At 38.8% G+C, this 18,687-nt stretch overlaps 2 protein-coding genes across 10 annotated transcripts in view; one reads left to right on the top strand and one right to left on the bottom strand.

The window, feature by feature from the left end:
- Window positions 1-4,028: 4,028 nt before the first annotated feature.
- cunh4orf33 (chromosome unknown C4orf33 homolog) lies at window positions 4,029-11,023 on the bottom strand. 7 transcript variants are annotated; one of them, XM_034130858.1, is made up of 6 exons: window positions 11,001-11,023; window positions 9,958-10,142; window positions 8,342-8,402; window positions 8,207-8,258; window positions 7,918-8,117; window positions 4,029-4,675 (listed from the first exon to the last, which is right to left on the bottom strand). In XM_034130858.1, the coding sequence occupies exons 2-6, from the start codon at window positions 10,136-10,138 to the stop codon at window positions 4,579-4,581; spliced, it is 591 nt and encodes a 196-aa protein (XP_033986749.1). In that variant the 5' UTR covers window positions 10,139-10,142; window positions 11,001-11,023; the 3' UTR covers window positions 4,029-4,578. The 7 variants fall into 7 exon arrangements, with proteins under 7 accessions (XP_033986749.1, XP_033986718.1, XP_033986710.1 ...); XM_034130827.1 differs by lacking the exon at window positions 11,001-11,023 and adding an exon at window positions 10,641-10,813; XM_034130819.1 differs by lacking the exon at window positions 11,001-11,023 and adding an exon at window positions 10,632-10,793.
- The window catches only part of sclt1 (sodium channel and clathrin linker 1), a 23,667-nt gene continuing 15,635 nt past the window's right edge, over window positions 10,656-18,687 (top strand). For 2 of the 3 annotated variants that reach the window (XM_034130799.1, XM_034130784.1), the window contains exons 1-9: window positions 10,656-10,683; window positions 11,274-11,321; window positions 12,092-12,159; window positions 12,251-12,303; window positions 12,411-12,483; window positions 13,215-13,270; window positions 13,660-13,795; window positions 15,986-16,108; window positions 17,120-17,185. In XM_034130799.1, coding sequence (XP_033986690.1) covers window positions 10,668-10,683; window positions 11,274-11,321; window positions 12,092-12,159; window positions 12,251-12,303; window positions 12,411-12,483; window positions 13,215-13,270; window positions 13,660-13,795; window positions 15,986-16,108; window positions 17,120-17,185 — 639 coding nt within the window. In that variant the 5' untranslated portion in view covers window positions 10,656-10,667. Of the gene's footprint in view, window positions 10,684-10,857; window positions 10,990-11,273; window positions 11,322-12,091; window positions 12,160-12,250; window positions 12,304-12,410; window positions 12,484-13,214; window positions 13,271-13,659; window positions 13,796-15,985; window positions 16,109-17,119; window positions 17,186-18,687 lie in introns of those variants that run through there. The other variant, XM_034130792.1, reaches the window with a different exon arrangement.

Raw genomic sequence — 18,687 nt, 5'->3', positions numbered from 1 at the left:
AAATGACAAGGCTGTAATGCTAACTAACGTGCTAGCTACTAGCTAGGTAGCTAACTTGATCAAGCCACTCCTGGTCCTTTCATCAGACGGGAAGCAAAAGAACGAGCAAGACCCATTGCTGGTATGATAACAACCTGGTACTAAGCACACAGGCATCTTGTTAAAGTTATCTTATCTTAGCCAGCACCATATAGATAGATTCTATCTATATGGCGCTGATCTTAGCTATCTCTTAGTGGAGGAAAACAATTGTGACATCACTTACGCGACTCTGGGATTTGTAGTCTTTCTAGTTGCGTATTTTTCATAGTCTTATATTTCAACAGTTTTATGACAAACTGTGACTTTTTTGACATGGAAATTATTTTTTAAGATTGACAAACATCATATGTGTAATTCATGGCACAATTCAAACGGGATCGAAAGATACGTTTTCTCTCTCCATTGACTTCAATACATTATTTTTCCGAAAATAAGGTCCCATGGACCGGAAGTAGATGGGCGTGACTTCGCCACTCTATTTGTTTAATTCTATAATCTCGTTTTTTTTTGCCGTCCGTCAGGAACTGAATTTCAAAATAAACTATCAACAAAATTGCGTTGCCAGGCAACAGCTTCGGGTGAAAACCATTTCCGGTCTCGAAGTTTTCATAGTAAAACAGAAAGTAGGCCTATTCCCCTCACTGTCAACTAAAAACACCAGATTATCCTTGTTAATTACACAACATTGATTGGTTTAAATTGTGTACAATGCTTTTGTGTTATCCCCCTTGAATTCGGAGAAACAAATAGTTTTTTCGGAGTTTAGGATGGCCAAAGACACTACACTACCCACAATCCTCAGCTATCGTCTGGGACTACAGTCCCTTTGCGTGACAAACCCCGTGATTAGTCTTCAAGCTCTGTGATTGGATGTTGGAGTGGCAGTGCGCCAAGGTTACGCCGAGCGTCTGACAGCTCTTTGAAATGGAATGAAACCACGGCAGACTATCCAAAATAGGACTCGAACGGGTCCAGCCCAACTCCCCCCCCCCCAGAACTACACATGCTGGCTAATTGTGTTTCGCAACATGTTCTGTGGCACGTCTGGGAATTGCAGTTTTAAAAGACGTTTTCGTATTTCCCATAATTATAAGATGCTAGTATTAAACTGTGTACACCCCTGGAGGTTTAGGGGATAGGAAACATATTGGTGTTATAAAATTTAAAACACATAATTAATAAATGGGTGAAAATTGCTTGTGTCCATAATGGGCAGCATTAATATATACCCACATGACAGCTAAGGTCAGAAGAGCTTTATTTAATAGCTGGTCTTATGTCTGTGACCCCTCCTGTCGTTAATTGATAAGCCTTGAAACATGCACTTGTCAAGGTTCAGAGGCACATTTTGCAAATATGGCAGTAGTCATTGATCATCTTAAGATAAGATAAGATAATATATACTTTATTGATCCCAAGTAATACACAGCAGCATGTAAAACATGCAATTTATTGTTACTTTGTAATTCTACTCCACTACATTTCAGAGGTTAACCTGGTATTTTTACTCCACTACATTTATTTTAGATACTTTGCAGATTCTGATTAATGATATGAAATATAAACAACCCTTAAATCAGACTTTAGTTACACCTGAGTAAAATTCAGGGAAGGTGATTGTCAAGTGCCAACAATCAGGCGAGATATTTGATAGTTGGTGCTTGAAAAGACTTAACATTTATCTGCAGATCCCTATAAAGTATATTCATTACTCGTAATTCTCAACTAATAGTTAATTAAAGACTGTATATAATGGTTTGTCCAGAAGTCTTCTAATTAGGGCTCTATAAATAAAGAACTACGGCAGATGTGTAATATTTAATGCAGCCGAACCGTGTATTACAATGCCGTTATGTGATGACTTCCATTTTTTTTAATGTTTTCGGATTTCATATCGCATAAACACCATATCCCAACGTGCATTGCGGCTAAAACATCCAATCACCGAGCTTCAACCATAGCTGAGGATCTTGGGTAATCAGTTCAGTGGGTGTGTATCGAAATGTCCCGGAAATGTCTGTTTCCGGTGACTTTATTTTGAAATTCAGTTCCTGACGGACGGCAAAAAAGCCCGATATTATAGAATTAAACAAATAAATAAAAACAAGGATAATTGTGTGTTATTGTTGAGTAAATAACAGTGTGTTATTTAGAAAAGAATAACAAATTAGAAGGAAAAAAAGATTGAAAAAATACAGATTTCAGCATTCTGAGGCTCTGAGCCCCATTTCTTTTCCTCACGGACGGCAAAAAAGTCAGACATTATAGAATTTAAAATTAAAAATACAATAATCGTGGCTTGATATTGAGTAAGAAAATGTTTTTATGAACCACACAGCTTCCGGTCTTCCAAGACCCGACCGGACAAAAAAGACGTGGTGCAGGCACGAAAGATACTACCAATAGAAATACATTGCTTTTAAAATCGTTCTGTGTGACACGACAAAAAGGGGGAAATCGTGTTGGTGAACACGAATCAATAGATTAAATGTCGTGACTATAACACGAAATGCCGTGAGACTGGGTTGGATGCTATTGGCTAGCTGTCTTCACTGTTTCGTTTTACCTCAATTACTCAGATGACATCCATTTTTGGATTAGCCGGAAGTTAGACGGTTTGGAGCCCTCTTCTTGAGCTTCACAACTGCTCTTCAGGTACATATCCATGATGTCATTGAGACCATACGTCAAATCTTTGATAAAGACCCCTTGGTGTCTTTCTGTAATGCATTTGTCCCCAAATGGCAACAATACTACTTGGTTTGGTATAGAAAAAGATTGTTCATTGGCAGTGGCAACTCGTCATTAGGGGCACAGCCCCACCTAGTGTCAGCAGAAAGTAATGCAAATAATAATTCCCAAAATATGCAAAAAGAATACATGTTAAAATATATTTTAAAATCATGTTTAATCATCTGATTCGTCTGTACATTGCTGTTTTAGTCTGCGTTCTTCTAATTAGTGTCTACAGTGTGCCTATTGAGCCGTGTTGAGCGATGTGGGGCAAGCCCCTCTCTCTGCTGTTAAAATGAACGTGTACTGTAAAAACTACACTGCGCATGCTCAGAGTATTTTTCTATTCAATGTGTGCGGCAACAAAATAATCACCATAGGGGCACTGTGCTGCCATACCCACCAAACGTCATCTCATAATTCAGAGAGCTGATTGGCCTTAAGTACGTGTGCCGCGAAAAGTTTAGATGTGAAGAGGAGACGAGAGAGAGCAGCTTATAGCGATTAAAATCAGTAAAACGGAAAGAAAATGAAGGAAGTTGACCATCTACTTCAGCTTTGGTTAGTTCATTTTATGTCATATCTTTTGTTGATCTTCTGTGTTTTGCCTATAGGCTATTGCTCTGCTGGATCAATTGATATTGTGACCTCGGTGATGAGTGTCCTGTGTACTTTGCGGTACTTAGTCCCCGGTACTTAGTCCCCCCGAACTCTTTAGTTCCTGGAACTGTCCTAGTAGATCGCGTTCTCACCGGAATAAGTCCCTGAGGGAGGATTACGCAAATGAAGCCGCTGACGTCACTTCTTCTTCTTCTGCTTTGGGTTTACTGGCAGGCCGCAAACAACTTCACGGCGTATACTGCCATCCGAAGTCCCGGAGTCCGAAGTCCCGGAGTCCCCCGGAGTTGGGGACTGGCTTCAGTAGAAGCTGCTGGGTAGCATCTTCCGAGTAAATCGCCAGAAGCGCCGACACCTCCTCATCACTCCACCGCTCCCATGTTTTCTTTTGTGTTGCCATAAGTTAGTCTCTCTCCGTTGGTGCGCTGGGCTAATGCTAATGCTAATGATGCTAATGCGAGCAAATAAAATGGCGGCTTCACAAATATTTTCGGAGTTTTACGGGGCGTGGTTTGCACTCATCTTGGGAAAAGTACTCTGGTGTGAAAGCGCCTATTGAAACGTGATGACACTTCAGATACAATTAAAAAGCGACAAAATTAATCATAAAAGGAAAAAAAGACAATACACTTCACCAGCAGATGTACAAATGTTTAATTGTAAATGCAACTCATTAAAGGTTAATGCAATTGGAATACAAAAGGATCCTTATACAATAAAGCACTGATTCAAAAGCTTTAACACAGACATTTTGACCTCACTGTTTGTATGATTTGTTTGTGTGTGTCCGTTAGCAGTCAGGGCAAGGAATCACAAGAACCTGTTGTGGTTTACTTCACTGGAGTGAAAGGCACAGGCTACACAGGAGCTGAATGTCAAAGCGAGCCTTCGCACCATCCACAGTTTAAGTGGTGCAGGTCGCACTCTGCCGAAGCAAATTAAGCTGACGCCCAATACCTTGGGATATGTACGTGACTGTGTGGTTGTACCTACCGAGGTGTGTGAAGGCTAATACGCCCTGACAGGCTGATAACATATTTTGCGTCATATCGTTTGGCATCATTGACTAATAAAGATTGATTGGCCTTTGTTCCCCGTCAATGAGTGTTTGTAATATGGGCCTGCCGCCGTAGTGTGTTTGTGTGTGTGTTTGGGTGCAAGAGAGAGGAGTGTTTTTTTAAGAGCTCATGGCTTTCCAATCCACAGATCAGAATCTGGCTGGACCCAACCTTCTCCCATGATGCTTTGGAGGCGGAAATTTTGGAAATACTCCAGGCGGTGGCTAGGATACAGAGAGAGAATTTAATATAGGATGCACAAAACTCTCACATACACATTTACACATTCATACACAAATATACTGCACATCTCATTACCTCCGCAGAAGAGGTCATGTTTTCCGCTAGGCATGTCTGTCAGACAGCAGAATTATGGAAAAACTACTGGCCTAATTTTCATGAAATTTGGTGGAAGAGTGTAACATGGGCATAGGAAGAACTTATTAAATGTTGGATTGGATCCAAACCATGGCACAGATACACAAATCATTTTTCACTTTCGTAAACATTGCGGATAGGACATTTGTGCTGCATTCAGGTGCTGTTGGAATACTCGATAAATTATGGCGCGTTTCCACTACAGCCCGCAGCCCGGTTTAAGAGGGCTGTGACGTCAGCGGCCCGTCTTTGGTTGCGTTTCCACTTGGCCTAGTACCGGCCGGCGGGTCCTAATTCACAGTTTTTCTGGCCTCATAAAATCGTGGGGCCAGGGCCAGAGACAACGAGGCTGAGTCGGGCTGAGTATGCTAAACTAGAGAGAGCGTCGCTGGCAAGGGGGGCAACAACTACAACAAGATGGACATATTTGACCGTGATTTAATTGTAATACACGTTTCAAAATGATGCCGAAGTAACAACATACTGATACCGGTTAGTAAAAACCATGAATTAATGCTTTGTCAAGTCTGCAGACAGACGGCAGGGGAAAAACCTTTTAAAATGCTTGTTTTCTAAATGGAGATTGGCTAAGCTAACGCAGTATATGCCCCGACCGTCCACACTCACAACAACGGCCTATACAGACATAAATAAAGCAGCGACTGTATTCACCATGACACAGGCAGTCTGTGGTTTGTACTTGTTTAACTTTTGTCTAGTTTCTGAACATATATGAGGAGCTGTGAGCTCTGAGTGCTAACAGCTAACGGCTGTGTTGTTTTTCTGGGGTCCTCTGAAGATCACGTCACGGCTCCGCCTACACTGCGTTACTATAGATACTGCCCCAGTTCCTAAACTGTAATGGAAATGCGCCATAAAGTGAGCCAGTCCTAACGAGGCCCAGCCATACCGAGCGGGGCCGAGCGAGGCCGTGTAGTGGAAACGCGGCATTAGTTCCTGACTAGGAACATGTATGTCGTAACCACAATGGAAAATCTCCCAAAGTGTTGGTATCACTAGCTGAGTTGTGGCAAATTACACTTATATGGTTTGAAGCAATAGAAAACAGCAACTATTTATTTAAGCGTCAATGTTCTTTCCATTTTAGGAACACACTGAAATTGGACAAATGACTCCCTAAATTTGGAAAAGGGACAATCATACAAAAGTATGTGAATGCAACATTGGTCTCTAAAAGGATCTGTGCTCTCTGAGAGCTATACTTGTTTAAAGTTTAATTACCTAGCAAGGTGTTGGCTCATAGCAAATAAAAAAATGCAAGTTGGCCTGTACTTTATGCTATGCTTTAAAGGGGACCTATCATGCAAAATGCACTTTTGTACGTCTTTTATACATGAATATGTGTCCCCGGTGTTCCAGGGAACTCACCAAGTGTCAGAAAACACAACCCTCTCTATTTTCCTCCATACCCAAATCTCTAAAAAAGGGGCTGCAACGGATCTGATAAAAACTGATCCAGATTTGAACACTTTACTGACGTCAGGAAAGTGGAGCTACGGCTATTGGGCCAACTCTCCACCTATCAGGGGAATGTGGGGTTGGGCCACGGCCGGCCATTGCCGCTCGAAAGCGCTGGAGACGCTGTAGTACATATGCCAGGCCTGTAAGTGGCGCTCTAGTATGCCACAAAAGCAGCGAAGAAGACTTGGTTACCATGGTTACCCTTCTGTTTATTCTCCGCTGTGGCTTTCTTTCTCCCTCCCCGAGGCAAGTGTTTGCTCCTTCTGCTGCTTTAATTCAATGCAATCCCTCCCCGTCGAGGCAAGCACTGTAATTCTCTCCGGTTAGTCCACCAGCAGATGACAAACACCCACCTCTCCGCCTCTTCCAAGGAACGAGGGGACCATGCGGCAGAGTTTCAGTTTCAGTTTCTTTCGCCGGTCAAGATGTCCGTTAAAGTTTAAATCTTCCGGACAAAATTAGAAAAGTGCCGGTCAAAGGTCTTCTTTGTTATTTATTGAGCTTTAAAACAAATGAATAACGACTCTATATAATAAAACACGGAGGACGGAGATCTCTTTTTCTCCCCCTCTTCTGACAGCCCAGCAGCTGATCAGAGCGGCTCCCCTCTCCTGCAGGGGGGCGTGGTCAGCTGCAGCTCACAAAATCAGACCCGTAGACAGCAAACAACACATAGAGCGAAATGAGGCATGGCTAAAATGCATGATCTGTTTGGTATTTCGAAAACAGAAACGTATAAATATACCTTATATAGGTATGGCCCTACAATATTTCATTTAAATATAGCATGATAGGTTTCCTTTAAATAAAGTAAAAAGATTCAAGAGGCTATCGGCTAATTTATCTATATGAAATTAAGTTTACAATTCTGCCTGTAAAAAACAGCTGTAAACTCTCCCTCTTGCCTCTGAAGGAAGGTCTTAAGAACTCGAGAAAAAACTAAAACAAAGTACTGCTTATGACAAAGAATGCTGAAGAATGTTTAAAAAGTATAAAATGGCATTGAGTTTATTAATATAAAACAAGGCCTCAATCGGTATTAATAGAATACGTTAAATGAATAGTTTCTGTACTGACATTGCACTGTTCAATTTCAAAAACAATTGGGAACAACTACTATAAATGTTGTTTCTTTACCATGTGCATGTCACATGAAGGTCCTGCAGATTTCGGAGAGTATAAAAATTGGACTTAAAAGAGTGATAGGATCAATCAGAAAGGTCTTTTGCAACCTGCATTCTGCCTTGAAAGGAAAGTTAATGGTGTTCCAATAAAATTAAATAATCATCATTTTCTTTTTTTTTGAGTGGCATTAACAAATCTTAAATCATATTTCTTTAAGCTGTAGGAATACATGATATCACCAGGGTTATCTTTGATGGGTCTTGACACTTACAATTTGGGTGTAAAGGTAGATAGATGTGATAATTTCTGTGAAGGTCTACCAAAAGACACCATGGAGTTGCCATTTAGAATCCAATGTTTTTGGAGCTTATTTTGACCACTTTTTCATGAATCTTCCCAAACTTCATGAAAGTCAAATACTAAATTGCTGGACATAAAATAATCTACGTTTAGATGACCTCATAGGAGTTTGAATACTCACAAGTTGGGTTTTTGGCCTTCCACTATGTCCTCCTTGGGGATGGGGTAGAGAGCCTCATATGTGCGCCCCTCTCCTGAGCCATGGATAGCGTAGGAGTTCATCTTGTTGATATTGGGGGGCAAGTACGACCAAGGGAGGAGAGCCTCCCCCATCCATCTGTCCCCTTTGATCGTGGCATTAAACACCATGGGAAGTTGTTGCTTGAGGAAGAATATCGAGACAAAAAGAATAAATACTTGACTCAAAGCAGCGCTGCCCCTTATCAACCACTCCCTCAATGTTTGCCTACCTGGAATGCTTGGCCAACTCCTGACAGCAACAATATCAGTTGCTGTCCATGTCTAAAATAAAATAAAACAGATTGTTTAAAGACAATCTAAAAACGTATGGTCATGTGGTTATTAGAAATGAGCTAAATACTTACGGACAAAACTCCACTTCAAGGTAATTTACTGTAGTGCTATCGAGGAAGAAGCACTCCACAACTGATAAGAGGAAGAAGAGTAGTTAATCAAGAATAATTAAATAATTTCAGTGATTTATTTTGAGTCAGCCTAATAATATTATGTACAAACATTTAAAAAAGATACGAAGACCAGCTCACCTCGTAGCATGCTCATTATCTACCTAGATTATAATGGCAATGGTTTCAAATCGAATAAGTAGCATTAATGAGGTCAAATATGTGGGGCTCATTAACCGGAAATCGAACTTACTTAAGGTCAATTAGATAGGATTGTTATTACTCAACCTCATTACAACGTTTAATTGCTGTGTCACCATAATAAGGATAATGCAATCACTATTAGGGCCTCATAAACAGAGCTCGTCTCTCATCTCTACAACATCATTGTAATATGTTCATGATTATATCTCAGCTTTTCTATTCGCCTAAAATTGCATCACACATAGAGACTAAATCCTTAAATCATGACTGTGATAACAAGTTATGATAAGACAAACTGTTGGGGTTTTGGAACCATGAAAGCAACACTTGTACAACATATTGCAATCTGTTACAGCTATTGCAATTTTTTTCCAGTTTTTTAGGTTACAGTACGTTTGATTCAAAACCACAGACTGGATTAATAAACACTTTTTGTTTTAGTTTATACAGGAATAGCTCAATATTTTGGCATGAACAATCACTTGTTAACTTACACAAGAGTTTGAGTTGAGCGAAAATAAACAACTTTTATATTTGTCCATTCAATATGATGCTGAGGCTAAAGACTGGTTACTGTAGCTTAGTATAATAACTTGGGAGGCTAAATTACAAGTTTCATCACAATACAATAATATATTGACTCTTTGGACAATGATTCCATATTTCTGATATCGCAAAGTCTGCCACGATGTGATTTCAATTCAAAACTATCAGTATAATTGAATTCAGCCAACAAAAAGAAAAAAATTAAGATTGTATATTCTCTTGGATGGAAATGGTGAGACAGAGATGCCATAGGATTTTCAAAAAAAATGGCTTATCTAAAAATGATCATATTGATGTTTTTCCCTTTGCATTAATGATCTGATGAATCTATACATCGACCCATATCTATGTATTGCTAAGCCATGGGTAAAAGGGTAAACCACAACTTGTAGTTATAACACTTTGGTTTCTATACAGATTAAACAAACAATAAAATAGATTTTGAGGTGTTTGCAGGTAGATTATGGAGATTAACTGAACCAAGCTTACTATCTGCAGTGTCATGTTGTATGGACAGATATAAAATGGGTAAACATTGGAGTGCCTAAAATGTTGGCCTATTCATTTAATGATCGATGCATTCAAAAAGACAAGTTCCACAATGATTATTACATTTCAATGAAATTAAACTAATATAACTATGGTAAATAGGTAACTCTATCTGTACCAATTTGTGACTTTTGCATTTTCTATAAATGTATCATAGATTGTCATATAAATTGTCCTTCTACAGACATATTTGCTCAGGGTGAATGTTCAGGAAGCTGTGTATTGCAGTAGCAGACATACATGATGCAGCACTGCCTTTGCTTTACTTTTCTACGTACCTTCATAATTCCAGAGTCCAGGGAAGGGCTGGCTGGGGGGGCTCGCAGGACCTACTGGGTCATTGAAGAAGGGACCAAACATCTCTATCTTCAGCCCTCCTTGCCCAGGAGAGAAATTGATCCTGATAGGGTCATGATTCACAGGATTGCTATCCCAGGTGTGCTCGATCAAATACTGCATTTTCCTAAAAGGATTGAAGAAGAAAAATCAATCAGAATAAGAATCTGCTATGTGACACAGTGCATACAAATGTTGCAAAACTTACAGAGAATTACAGCATAGTACAAACTGGATAAGTGTCAGAAACTGTAATCCACGAGCTACACCCATGTTGTCACAGCTGCAAAGACTCACTGGTAAAATGCTCTCAACTGTACTACAGCTGGGCATATCATGTCTTAATGCACACCCCGTTCTGCTATTCAAACAGTTTGTTATCAAATTAGGTAAATGACAAATACAGTTCTGTTACTCAATAACTTATTAAGATGGTACACATATACTTCCTGATATTGAAAACTGGGAACTATCCAAATGAACCTTAATGGTGTCCAAGATGTCGTTGAAGGTCTTACCAAATCAACACAATATCCAAATGACGTTTACCAACACATATCCAGTAACTTTAACATAACTCCTATTGTGTTAGCAAATCATGTGACTGAGAGCTAACCTGTTTAACCTGTTTATTGTTGTATCAATACGAAGCATGCAAACACGTCAGGGTAAGAACACCACATGTTTCTTCTTGAAAAACGTCATATGTATAACACTAGTACTGAAACTAAACGATATGAATTGATTGAATCAACACATCCTTCAAAAATATATCCGACTGACGCTTCCCGACATAGAGCGGAACCTTTTCGCTTTCCTGTTTCGACGGAGCAATTATGCGGTGCACATCTTCACTGCCATTGGTTGTTATTTGTTTGCTTCAAAACAGACGGCGCAACAGAAAACTATGTAAAAAACACCAGTATAGCGTCCTATACTAAATGTAAACGTCAAATAATACATGTATACAACCCGTAAGTGTTACCTTTCTCTAGAATTGTTTGTGTTACACGATAGCCACTTTATGTAACGGTCAAGAGGGTTTAGTTAGCTAGCTAAGCTTAGCTGAGATTGAGGCATTTAGCGCTAGCTGCACTAGGCAACAACCGGTGACGCAAGCTAATTTATAATTCAGCAGCTTTTTTTAAGGTCGTTAGAGCAGGGCTTGTGCTTTTGACACAGTTAAGTTTACAATATAAATGTTACGTTAGTGTTTTTTTTAAATTGCTAACGTTATCGTTGTGTTGCTTCTATCTAGACTGCACCTTCAACATGGAAGCTGAAGTTAAGTTTTTACGGGATCAAGGTAAGGACAAACCAGGGAAGACATACTATTTTGTGTATCAGAAAAAAACATTTTTATAAAAAGGTTTAGCCCAAGTATTCAGATGGAGAATAATAACAGACTGTTCATTCCAAATAAACCATGGTGACTTCTCCATCTTTTCTATAATGTCTACTGAAACCAACAGCACACTGTAGAAAACATGTTTGAGATAATTCAAATGAAAGAAAATAATAGATCTACATCCGTATTGCTGTTGTTCATCAATAATCTGTTTGAATTATGATGACATGGTCTTTGATCCTAAATCAATACTCAAATTGACATGATTTTTGGAGTGCAATGTTGAAGGCTCTTAGTATATTTAAAGTCTAAAATTCAAGACAAAATGCTCAAAATAAACCAGACATAAAGAGCCTTTAGCAGAAAAACATATTGCAACAGCCAATATTTCGATTTTCGATCATATTTCATGTATTGTTCAGCCATATCATGTGTTTTTAGTTAATTACAATATAACAGAATAGCTGTTGTTTGAGTCATTTGAATGCACATTCAAAATGGACTAAGTCATTTGGCCCAAAATACACACGTGCAAATACACATTCATTTAATGGAGCTGTCAAAGCAAAGTGGCTGCGGTCTTTCGGCACCTGGGAGCTTTTTTATAATAGGCTTAATAGTAGGATCCCGTTTGTGATGATTTGTATTTTCCATAAATAGTCCAGTTGGGTGGGGGACATGCCATCTAATAATTAAGCAACATGTGTATGACTGTTTTCTTGTATCAGTCCACAGATTAAACTCTGCTCTAAGCCAGTATCAGTATGAGCATGGTACTCAATCTACATCAGCTCAGGTAAAACAAACACAACATCTGTTAATATACATCTGTCAACCATTATTTGTTGCTCATTCTAACCTCCTACATCTTTAATCTTCATCATCAGGTTGAAGATGCTAGACGGGCCGAGGCTCCCAAACCTTGGATGGCAGATAGAAGGTCAGGCCTAGTAAAAAGGACAACCATCTTCTGTTGATATGATTGCACTGGTGAGAATCATATCATATATATGTACGAAAGTGACAGATTATTGTTCTGTGTTACAGTATAATGGCTCCTTTGATAGCTGAGTATGATCTGCACATGGAGGAAATGACAGAAAAGCTGCAGAGATACGAGGTAATACAAAACAATTAGACACAAATTCAGTTTGGACAGTTAAATTAAACTTTACAAACACACAAACATTCAATATCTGGACTTTATCTGGACTTAGATATATAGATACATACTAAGGGATGTATCAATATAAATGATTGGAAGTTAAGTTGTAGAAAACTGTCTGGGAATAATGAATTAAACGCCCATCTCTCTAAGTCTAAATCTGATCAATTATAAGCTGTTTGCCCCCCTAAAGAAAAAACCCTCAGTAAACAGTTCTTAATGAGTTTATGGTCTAGAGTTTTCGACATGTCATGATGTTCGTTTTGTAAATGATGATATGACAGCGACCTGTCAGTCAGAAAAGAGGGTGCTTTAGTGTGTGCCTCCTTAAATAAAATATGCAAAAGGATTTCTTAACTATTCCATAACAATAAGTGTTTGTCTATTGTTTAAATCAACAAGAACTAATGACAAATGTCAAAGTTGAGAGGTTTGTCAATGCAGTAGTGCGTTATTAAGCATTCCTTAAAAATGGACAGCAGGAAACACACGTCCATTTTTGTAGATGTATAAGCAGAAATGACCCAACTTTTTTAATTCTTCAATAAAGCATGATGTTCATTTTGTAAATGATGGTACCATGGAATTCTGTCAATCAAGAAAGAGGTTCTCCAGTGTGTTTTCCTTCTTAAATAAAAATGAAATATAGGTTTTCACTGTGTTTTTCTACTTTCTATAATCAACAGGGGCTGATGACAGACATGAAAGTGAAGTTGGAGAGGGTTGTCAAGGAGAATGAAAGGTAAATAAGAATTCTACTGGTGTTAACAAGCAAGCTCTTTTCTGACATTTGATATGTTTTTAAAGAACATCAGATGCTTGAATTATTTATTTGTTTTTGAAAAGTTCATTAATAAACATTGAGTGACTTTGATTGTATCTGTATGTCCCACCACAAAAACATTTTGTGCACTTTTTTACTTTGCACTTTATACAATATTTGTATTTCTATATTTTTTATTTTGCTTTGTCTTTTATAAGACATTTACTTGAACTTGTTATATTTATCTACATTTTACAGCCAAATAAAGTGTGGTTTGTGGACTGTAATTAAGGTTTTGGTATTCTTTTTTAAATCATGAACTTTATCTAATTACATATTTTTCAATATGACCTTTCTCCTGTCGCCAGGCTGCATGCAGAGCTGAGGGAGTCAGTTGAGAAGCAGCTTCATGTCCTGCCGGTGGCTTCAGGAGTGGAGGGCGGCACGCTGGAGGAGGAAGCGGTCATCAGAAACCTGCAGGAGCAGCTCCAGCTCTGTGAACAGGTCTGCATACGTCCTTATATCCAAACATAAGAGGATTGATTCCACATTTGTTTGCTGTTTTGCCAAAAGAGAAAAACTAAGGTAATATGTTTTCATCTCTGTGCATTCAGACGTGAGATCATGTGTTTTATATGATACATAAATATAAATTGTTAAATAAGAAGACAATTAAACCAGAGTTTATCTCTCAAAAAAATGTAAAGCTAGAGAAAACCAAAAATGCAAACAACCAATGAGACACAAAACCTAAAAAACCTAAATCAAGGAAATCCTAAACAAGTGATACAGAGGCAGAGAAACCATACCTCTATTCACTATTATTACATTACATGTTTTTTAACTGATGCTTTTATTCAAAGCTACCTCTATACAATTCAGGTATCTTGCCCAAGGACACTTCATCATGTCAACTGCAGGGGCAGGGATTTAACCTCTGACCTCTCGATCAGAATGCGCCCACTTACATCTTGCACCCTCAGAAAAACAATCACATCCCAAAACTCAAAAATCAATAAAAAAAGAAACCTCACATTATACACACAAATAGCACATTGAAATCTTTAAGGAAAACAAATGTAATTATTACATGGTAAATACTTTATTTTTATAGGTCAATTTAGGCATTCCAGAGGTTTGTTATTTTTCGCTATCGGTGCTAGTGAGCACATGACCATTGATAAGGAGGATCAAGGGAAAATGTGCAGTCATATCAATTTGCAGAAAAAAGTCTGGTTGATCAGCTGTGGACAACAAACACTAGATTGCTCCATCTGAAAATACTGGAATAGTTTGGGAATTTTTATTTTTATATTTGTGGAGATGGAAGAGGTTAAAAGACAGAGCACTGGACGTCAGACAGGAAGTCAACATTAACAGTACCACAGTGTGGGCTCTCTGTCTGTGTTTTATTTAGTAATGACCGCCTCGCTGCACATTATCCCATACACAAACTACGGTCAAGCATTTATTTGAAACAAATAACTAATGTTACAGTGGCGCCAAAGACTGTAAAATAATTTGACGTAGACGCTAGATTGAAAAGTGAAGCCAATGCAGTAGTGTGTTAAACATGCATACCTTTAAATTGGCCAGCAGGGGGCCATATATCAAGTCAGGTTTTATAGAAGACTACGAAAAATAGACCCAACTTCTTACTTCATTTATTCCCTTAGTTAACATTTTCTGAAGAGGTTAAAGTTTAGAGTTTGAAGTAAAAAAAACAGCATGTTTTTTTTGTGTAAATTATGGTCCCACAGTGACCTGTCAACAAGGAAAGATGCCTCCTAGCTCCACCCTGTTTTCCAAATATGGTCACTTCTTGCTCCAACAAAACGAGATGGCAATGGCCAAAAAAACAGACTCAAGGCTTGAAAACGTTACTTCACAATGCCATGGGTGACATCACAGTTACTATGTTCACGTCTCAAATACTTCTATAGGTAGCACAAGTAGAGAAAGCGACATGACTCAGTAGTAGGTGTATTAACCTAACGTTTGCTTTCAGAAACTGCTGGTCATACCAGCCTAAGAAAGGAACCACTTTAAACCGTCATATTTAAATGTTTTATATTGTGTATTTTCAATGTGTAGCTACGAAAAACAAAACATTAATGCTTTGTTAAATAGTGGCCTTGGGCTTACTGACGAGAGCTATTACAACATCTGTCCCCAATGGCTCTACACAGGACAGCTATTTCATTTAGTGGTGACTCACTCACTTGCGGACAGGACACAACACAAGAATAACTTTGAAGCAGTTCTCTTTTTACAGATTCTAGCTGTTTTAAATGCCGCTAGTGTCGGCTCTACACTTGATCCCCTTTTCTGAATGCACATGATTGGAGAAGTTGAGTTATTATGCTCCACATATCTGGAACAGTCAACCAGAAAACTGCAGATCACACCTTTTTTTTTTTTTAAATCAGTAGGACTTTTCAATTAGCCACTGCCTTTTATTAAATAAAAAAAACGTTGTATATCTTACAATGCAATATCATTTTGTATTTAGATTTACAATATTACATTTTCTAATGTGATTTTGTTGCACTTTGTCTCAATGCTTTTAATGTTTTTTTGTTACTTGGTTGCGTTGTGTTGCTATATAAATGAACTTGCCTTGCAGGGATGTAATCCATAGTAAGAGAGCAATTTGAGTTTTTAACATACATATTTTTGCTTGTATTTGATTAGGAGCGTGTGCAGGCCATGGAGCTGGGGCAGACGGCCGCCCAGGAGCTGGATCGCCTCCAGCAGACCTTCCAGAAGACCGCCACTGACGGACAGATCCACGTTGCTCAGAGACAACAGCTCAAGGTGCCGTTTTTTATATTATTTTGTATAAAAAATGAATGTACAAAATAACATGGCTTTAAGATATTTTACAATAAAATAGCAGGGACAGAAGCATACAGAAGACAGGAATGAACATATCAAAAATAGATGACATAAACATATCAAATGTAAAAAGATCTGTACAATTAAATAAATGCATCAAATGGCTATACTTTTTAAATAAATCCTTTTATTTTGTTATCCTAAACAATTGTGCTGTATTCTTTTTTTTCATTAATTTAAAGGTAGGGTATGTAAGTTTGAGAAACCGGCTCGAGATCGCTAGAATTTGAAAATACACGACCGGAGAAAATCTGCCACTTCCTTACAGAGCCCCTCCTCCAACACACACGAACGCGCACATGACCAATGAGGGCACAAGATAAGTTTGTGCACAGACGGAAGGCTGACAGGCAGGTAGGCCATCCAGTTATTTTAGCCGGGCCGGCTAAAATGATTGGTCGTACTTTTTACAGTACTACGGCTTCCACAGATTATTTATTTTTTTTGATTTTTTGTCAAAGCACTTAAGATATTCATTGCTATCGGGATGTTAAGAGCATTCCATGGAATATAACAAAAAGTGTATCTCGAGCCGGTTTCTCAAACTTACCTACCCCACCTTTAAGGGCTCTAATAAGGTAAAGAAAATCATTATGATACATACAAAACGTAAGATACATACATTTCATTTACTTATTTATTAACAATTTACAAAAAACAAGAATATTAGTTTTGGCAGTCCACAAAGATACAAAAAAAGGGGTGATGAGTTGTTTCCCTAAGGTGCAGTTGACACATGAGCATTCAGCAGCAGCACACTAGCAGCACATCAGGCTTCCACCACTAGATGGAGCCATTCAGGTAGAAATAAGGTTAATTAGAGCAGTTTGGCCTCAGTTAATGCTCATTATAAGCACAAGGTAATTACAAGCAGTTAGGTTTTATTGAGTGCCTCTTCTTCTTACTTGTTTTTTCGTCCCTATTTCACAGGATCAGCTTGTTCAGTTCCAGCAGCACACACACAAACTTCAAGTGGCCAATCAGAACCTGGAATCGGTAAGTGACGGTTAATTAAAAGCGTGTTTGAATCGTTGCCTCCTAATTAGCCGTGGGATCGAAATGCTGTGCACTCCTCCGAAATGAACCCCCTGCTTTAATAATGAATCGTGTAACTCAATGAGTCTAAATCCCTCTGGTAGTTGGCCAGAACTGTCTCAGCTGTGTAATGGACTGTCAGCTCGCTAGGTAATCCTCTAACTTCCAGCACATACTGTTTCCTTATGCACTTCTCTCTTTCTCTCAAATTACATTTTTTATTTTTGGCATGAACATAATGACGTATGTGCTGCCAAAGCATTGAACAAATAATGGCAAATCCAGCATGAATCTCAGTTCAAACATTTGGAATAAATTGTTGTGTTCATGTAAATGTGTTAAAGGAGAGGTGTCATGGCCATTTCCACTGATCATAATTCCATTGTTGAGGTCTACTAGAATAGATTTATACTGTGCATTTTTCCAAACTCACATTGGTTTCTCATACAGCATCTCTGTAAACTACGTGTATTCACTGAATTTCACTCTCTGCCTTTAACGGCTCGTTGTAGCTCCAATAGCTCCAGCCCCCACCCTCCCTGTGAGCACAGTGTGCTCTGATTGGTCGGGACGTTGTGAATCGCGCTGAGCTCCGTGGAGGTGTTGTTTCCTTGTTTAGGATACATAGCGAAACACAGCCAAACTCATCCTGAGCACACACAAAGTCACAGCCGAAGTAAAAACAATAAGTGTGGCTTGATATTGAGTAAGAAAAAGGTTGATAAACGCTGTGAGAATGGGTCTGCAGAGAGAATTTCGCCGCGATCCTGCAGTCTGTTATCAGCCTGCAGCCAGGGAGGAGAAATCAGCTGAGCTGCCTGCACTGAGTGTGTGTGAGGAAGTCCGTGGATTGGTCAATTTGGACCAATCAGCGGGGGCTTAACGTAACGGCTCCACGGATTGGTCCATTTCGTTCCGGGTACGGCTTGACATCATGCCGTACCCGGAAGAATCAAATGGACAATGACGTATCTCCAACGAGGCGTTTTGGGGAGGTATTTTCTGTGTTAGAGTTTTACTCGCTATAGGGTGTACTTTGAGGGTTTTGACTCTGCAGACCGTTTACATGCATAAAAACCTTCATAACACACAAGGGGACGGGTAATAACCGGAAAAGCATGACACCTCTCCTTTAAACTAGAGCAAACTAATTCAACCAAAACCTCCTTCCACTCTCTCCACTAACCCCATTTAAGTGATAAAAAAAGAATTATATATACATATATTACAGAAAAAAGGAAAGAGATGTGAGATAGGAGGCCTGTTGTAGATTGAGCAGCTTAGTCCTCCCTAATTAGATTAGTTTGAACCATCCCAAATAATACAATAACATTTAAAAATAAACATACATCGTGATTAGATACTAATGAACAGCAGAAGGGATATATATATCCATACAGTATCTAATGCAAACACAATATAAAATACACAGATTAAGTTAGAAAACACTATGATAAACAATT

Source organism: Trematomus bernacchii, unplaced genomic scaffold, assembly GCF_902827165.1.
Source record: "Trematomus bernacchii unplaced genomic scaffold, fTreBer1.1, whole genome shotgun sequence".
NCBI classification, from domain to species: domain Eukaryota; kingdom Metazoa; phylum Chordata; class Actinopteri; order Perciformes; family Nototheniidae; genus Trematomus; species Trematomus bernacchii.
This window is presented reverse-complemented; position numbering and strand designations above follow the sequence as displayed.

Excerpts from the sequence above, each read along its gene's own strand:
- cunh4orf33 (XM_034130809.1), bottom strand. The coding sequence starts at position 10,348 with ATGCCCAGCTGTAGTACAGTTGAGAGCATTTTACCAGTGAGTCTTTGC. Across the intron at positions 8,403-9,957 it reads TGGACTCTGGAATTATGAAG|TTGTGGAGTGCTTCTTCCTC; the intron begins GTACGTAGAAAA and ends TCCTCTTATCAG. Across the intron at positions 4,676-7,917 it reads GAAGGCCAAAAACCCAACTT|CCACCGCCTGGAGTATTTCC; the intron begins GTGAGTATTCAA and ends TCTGTATCCTAG.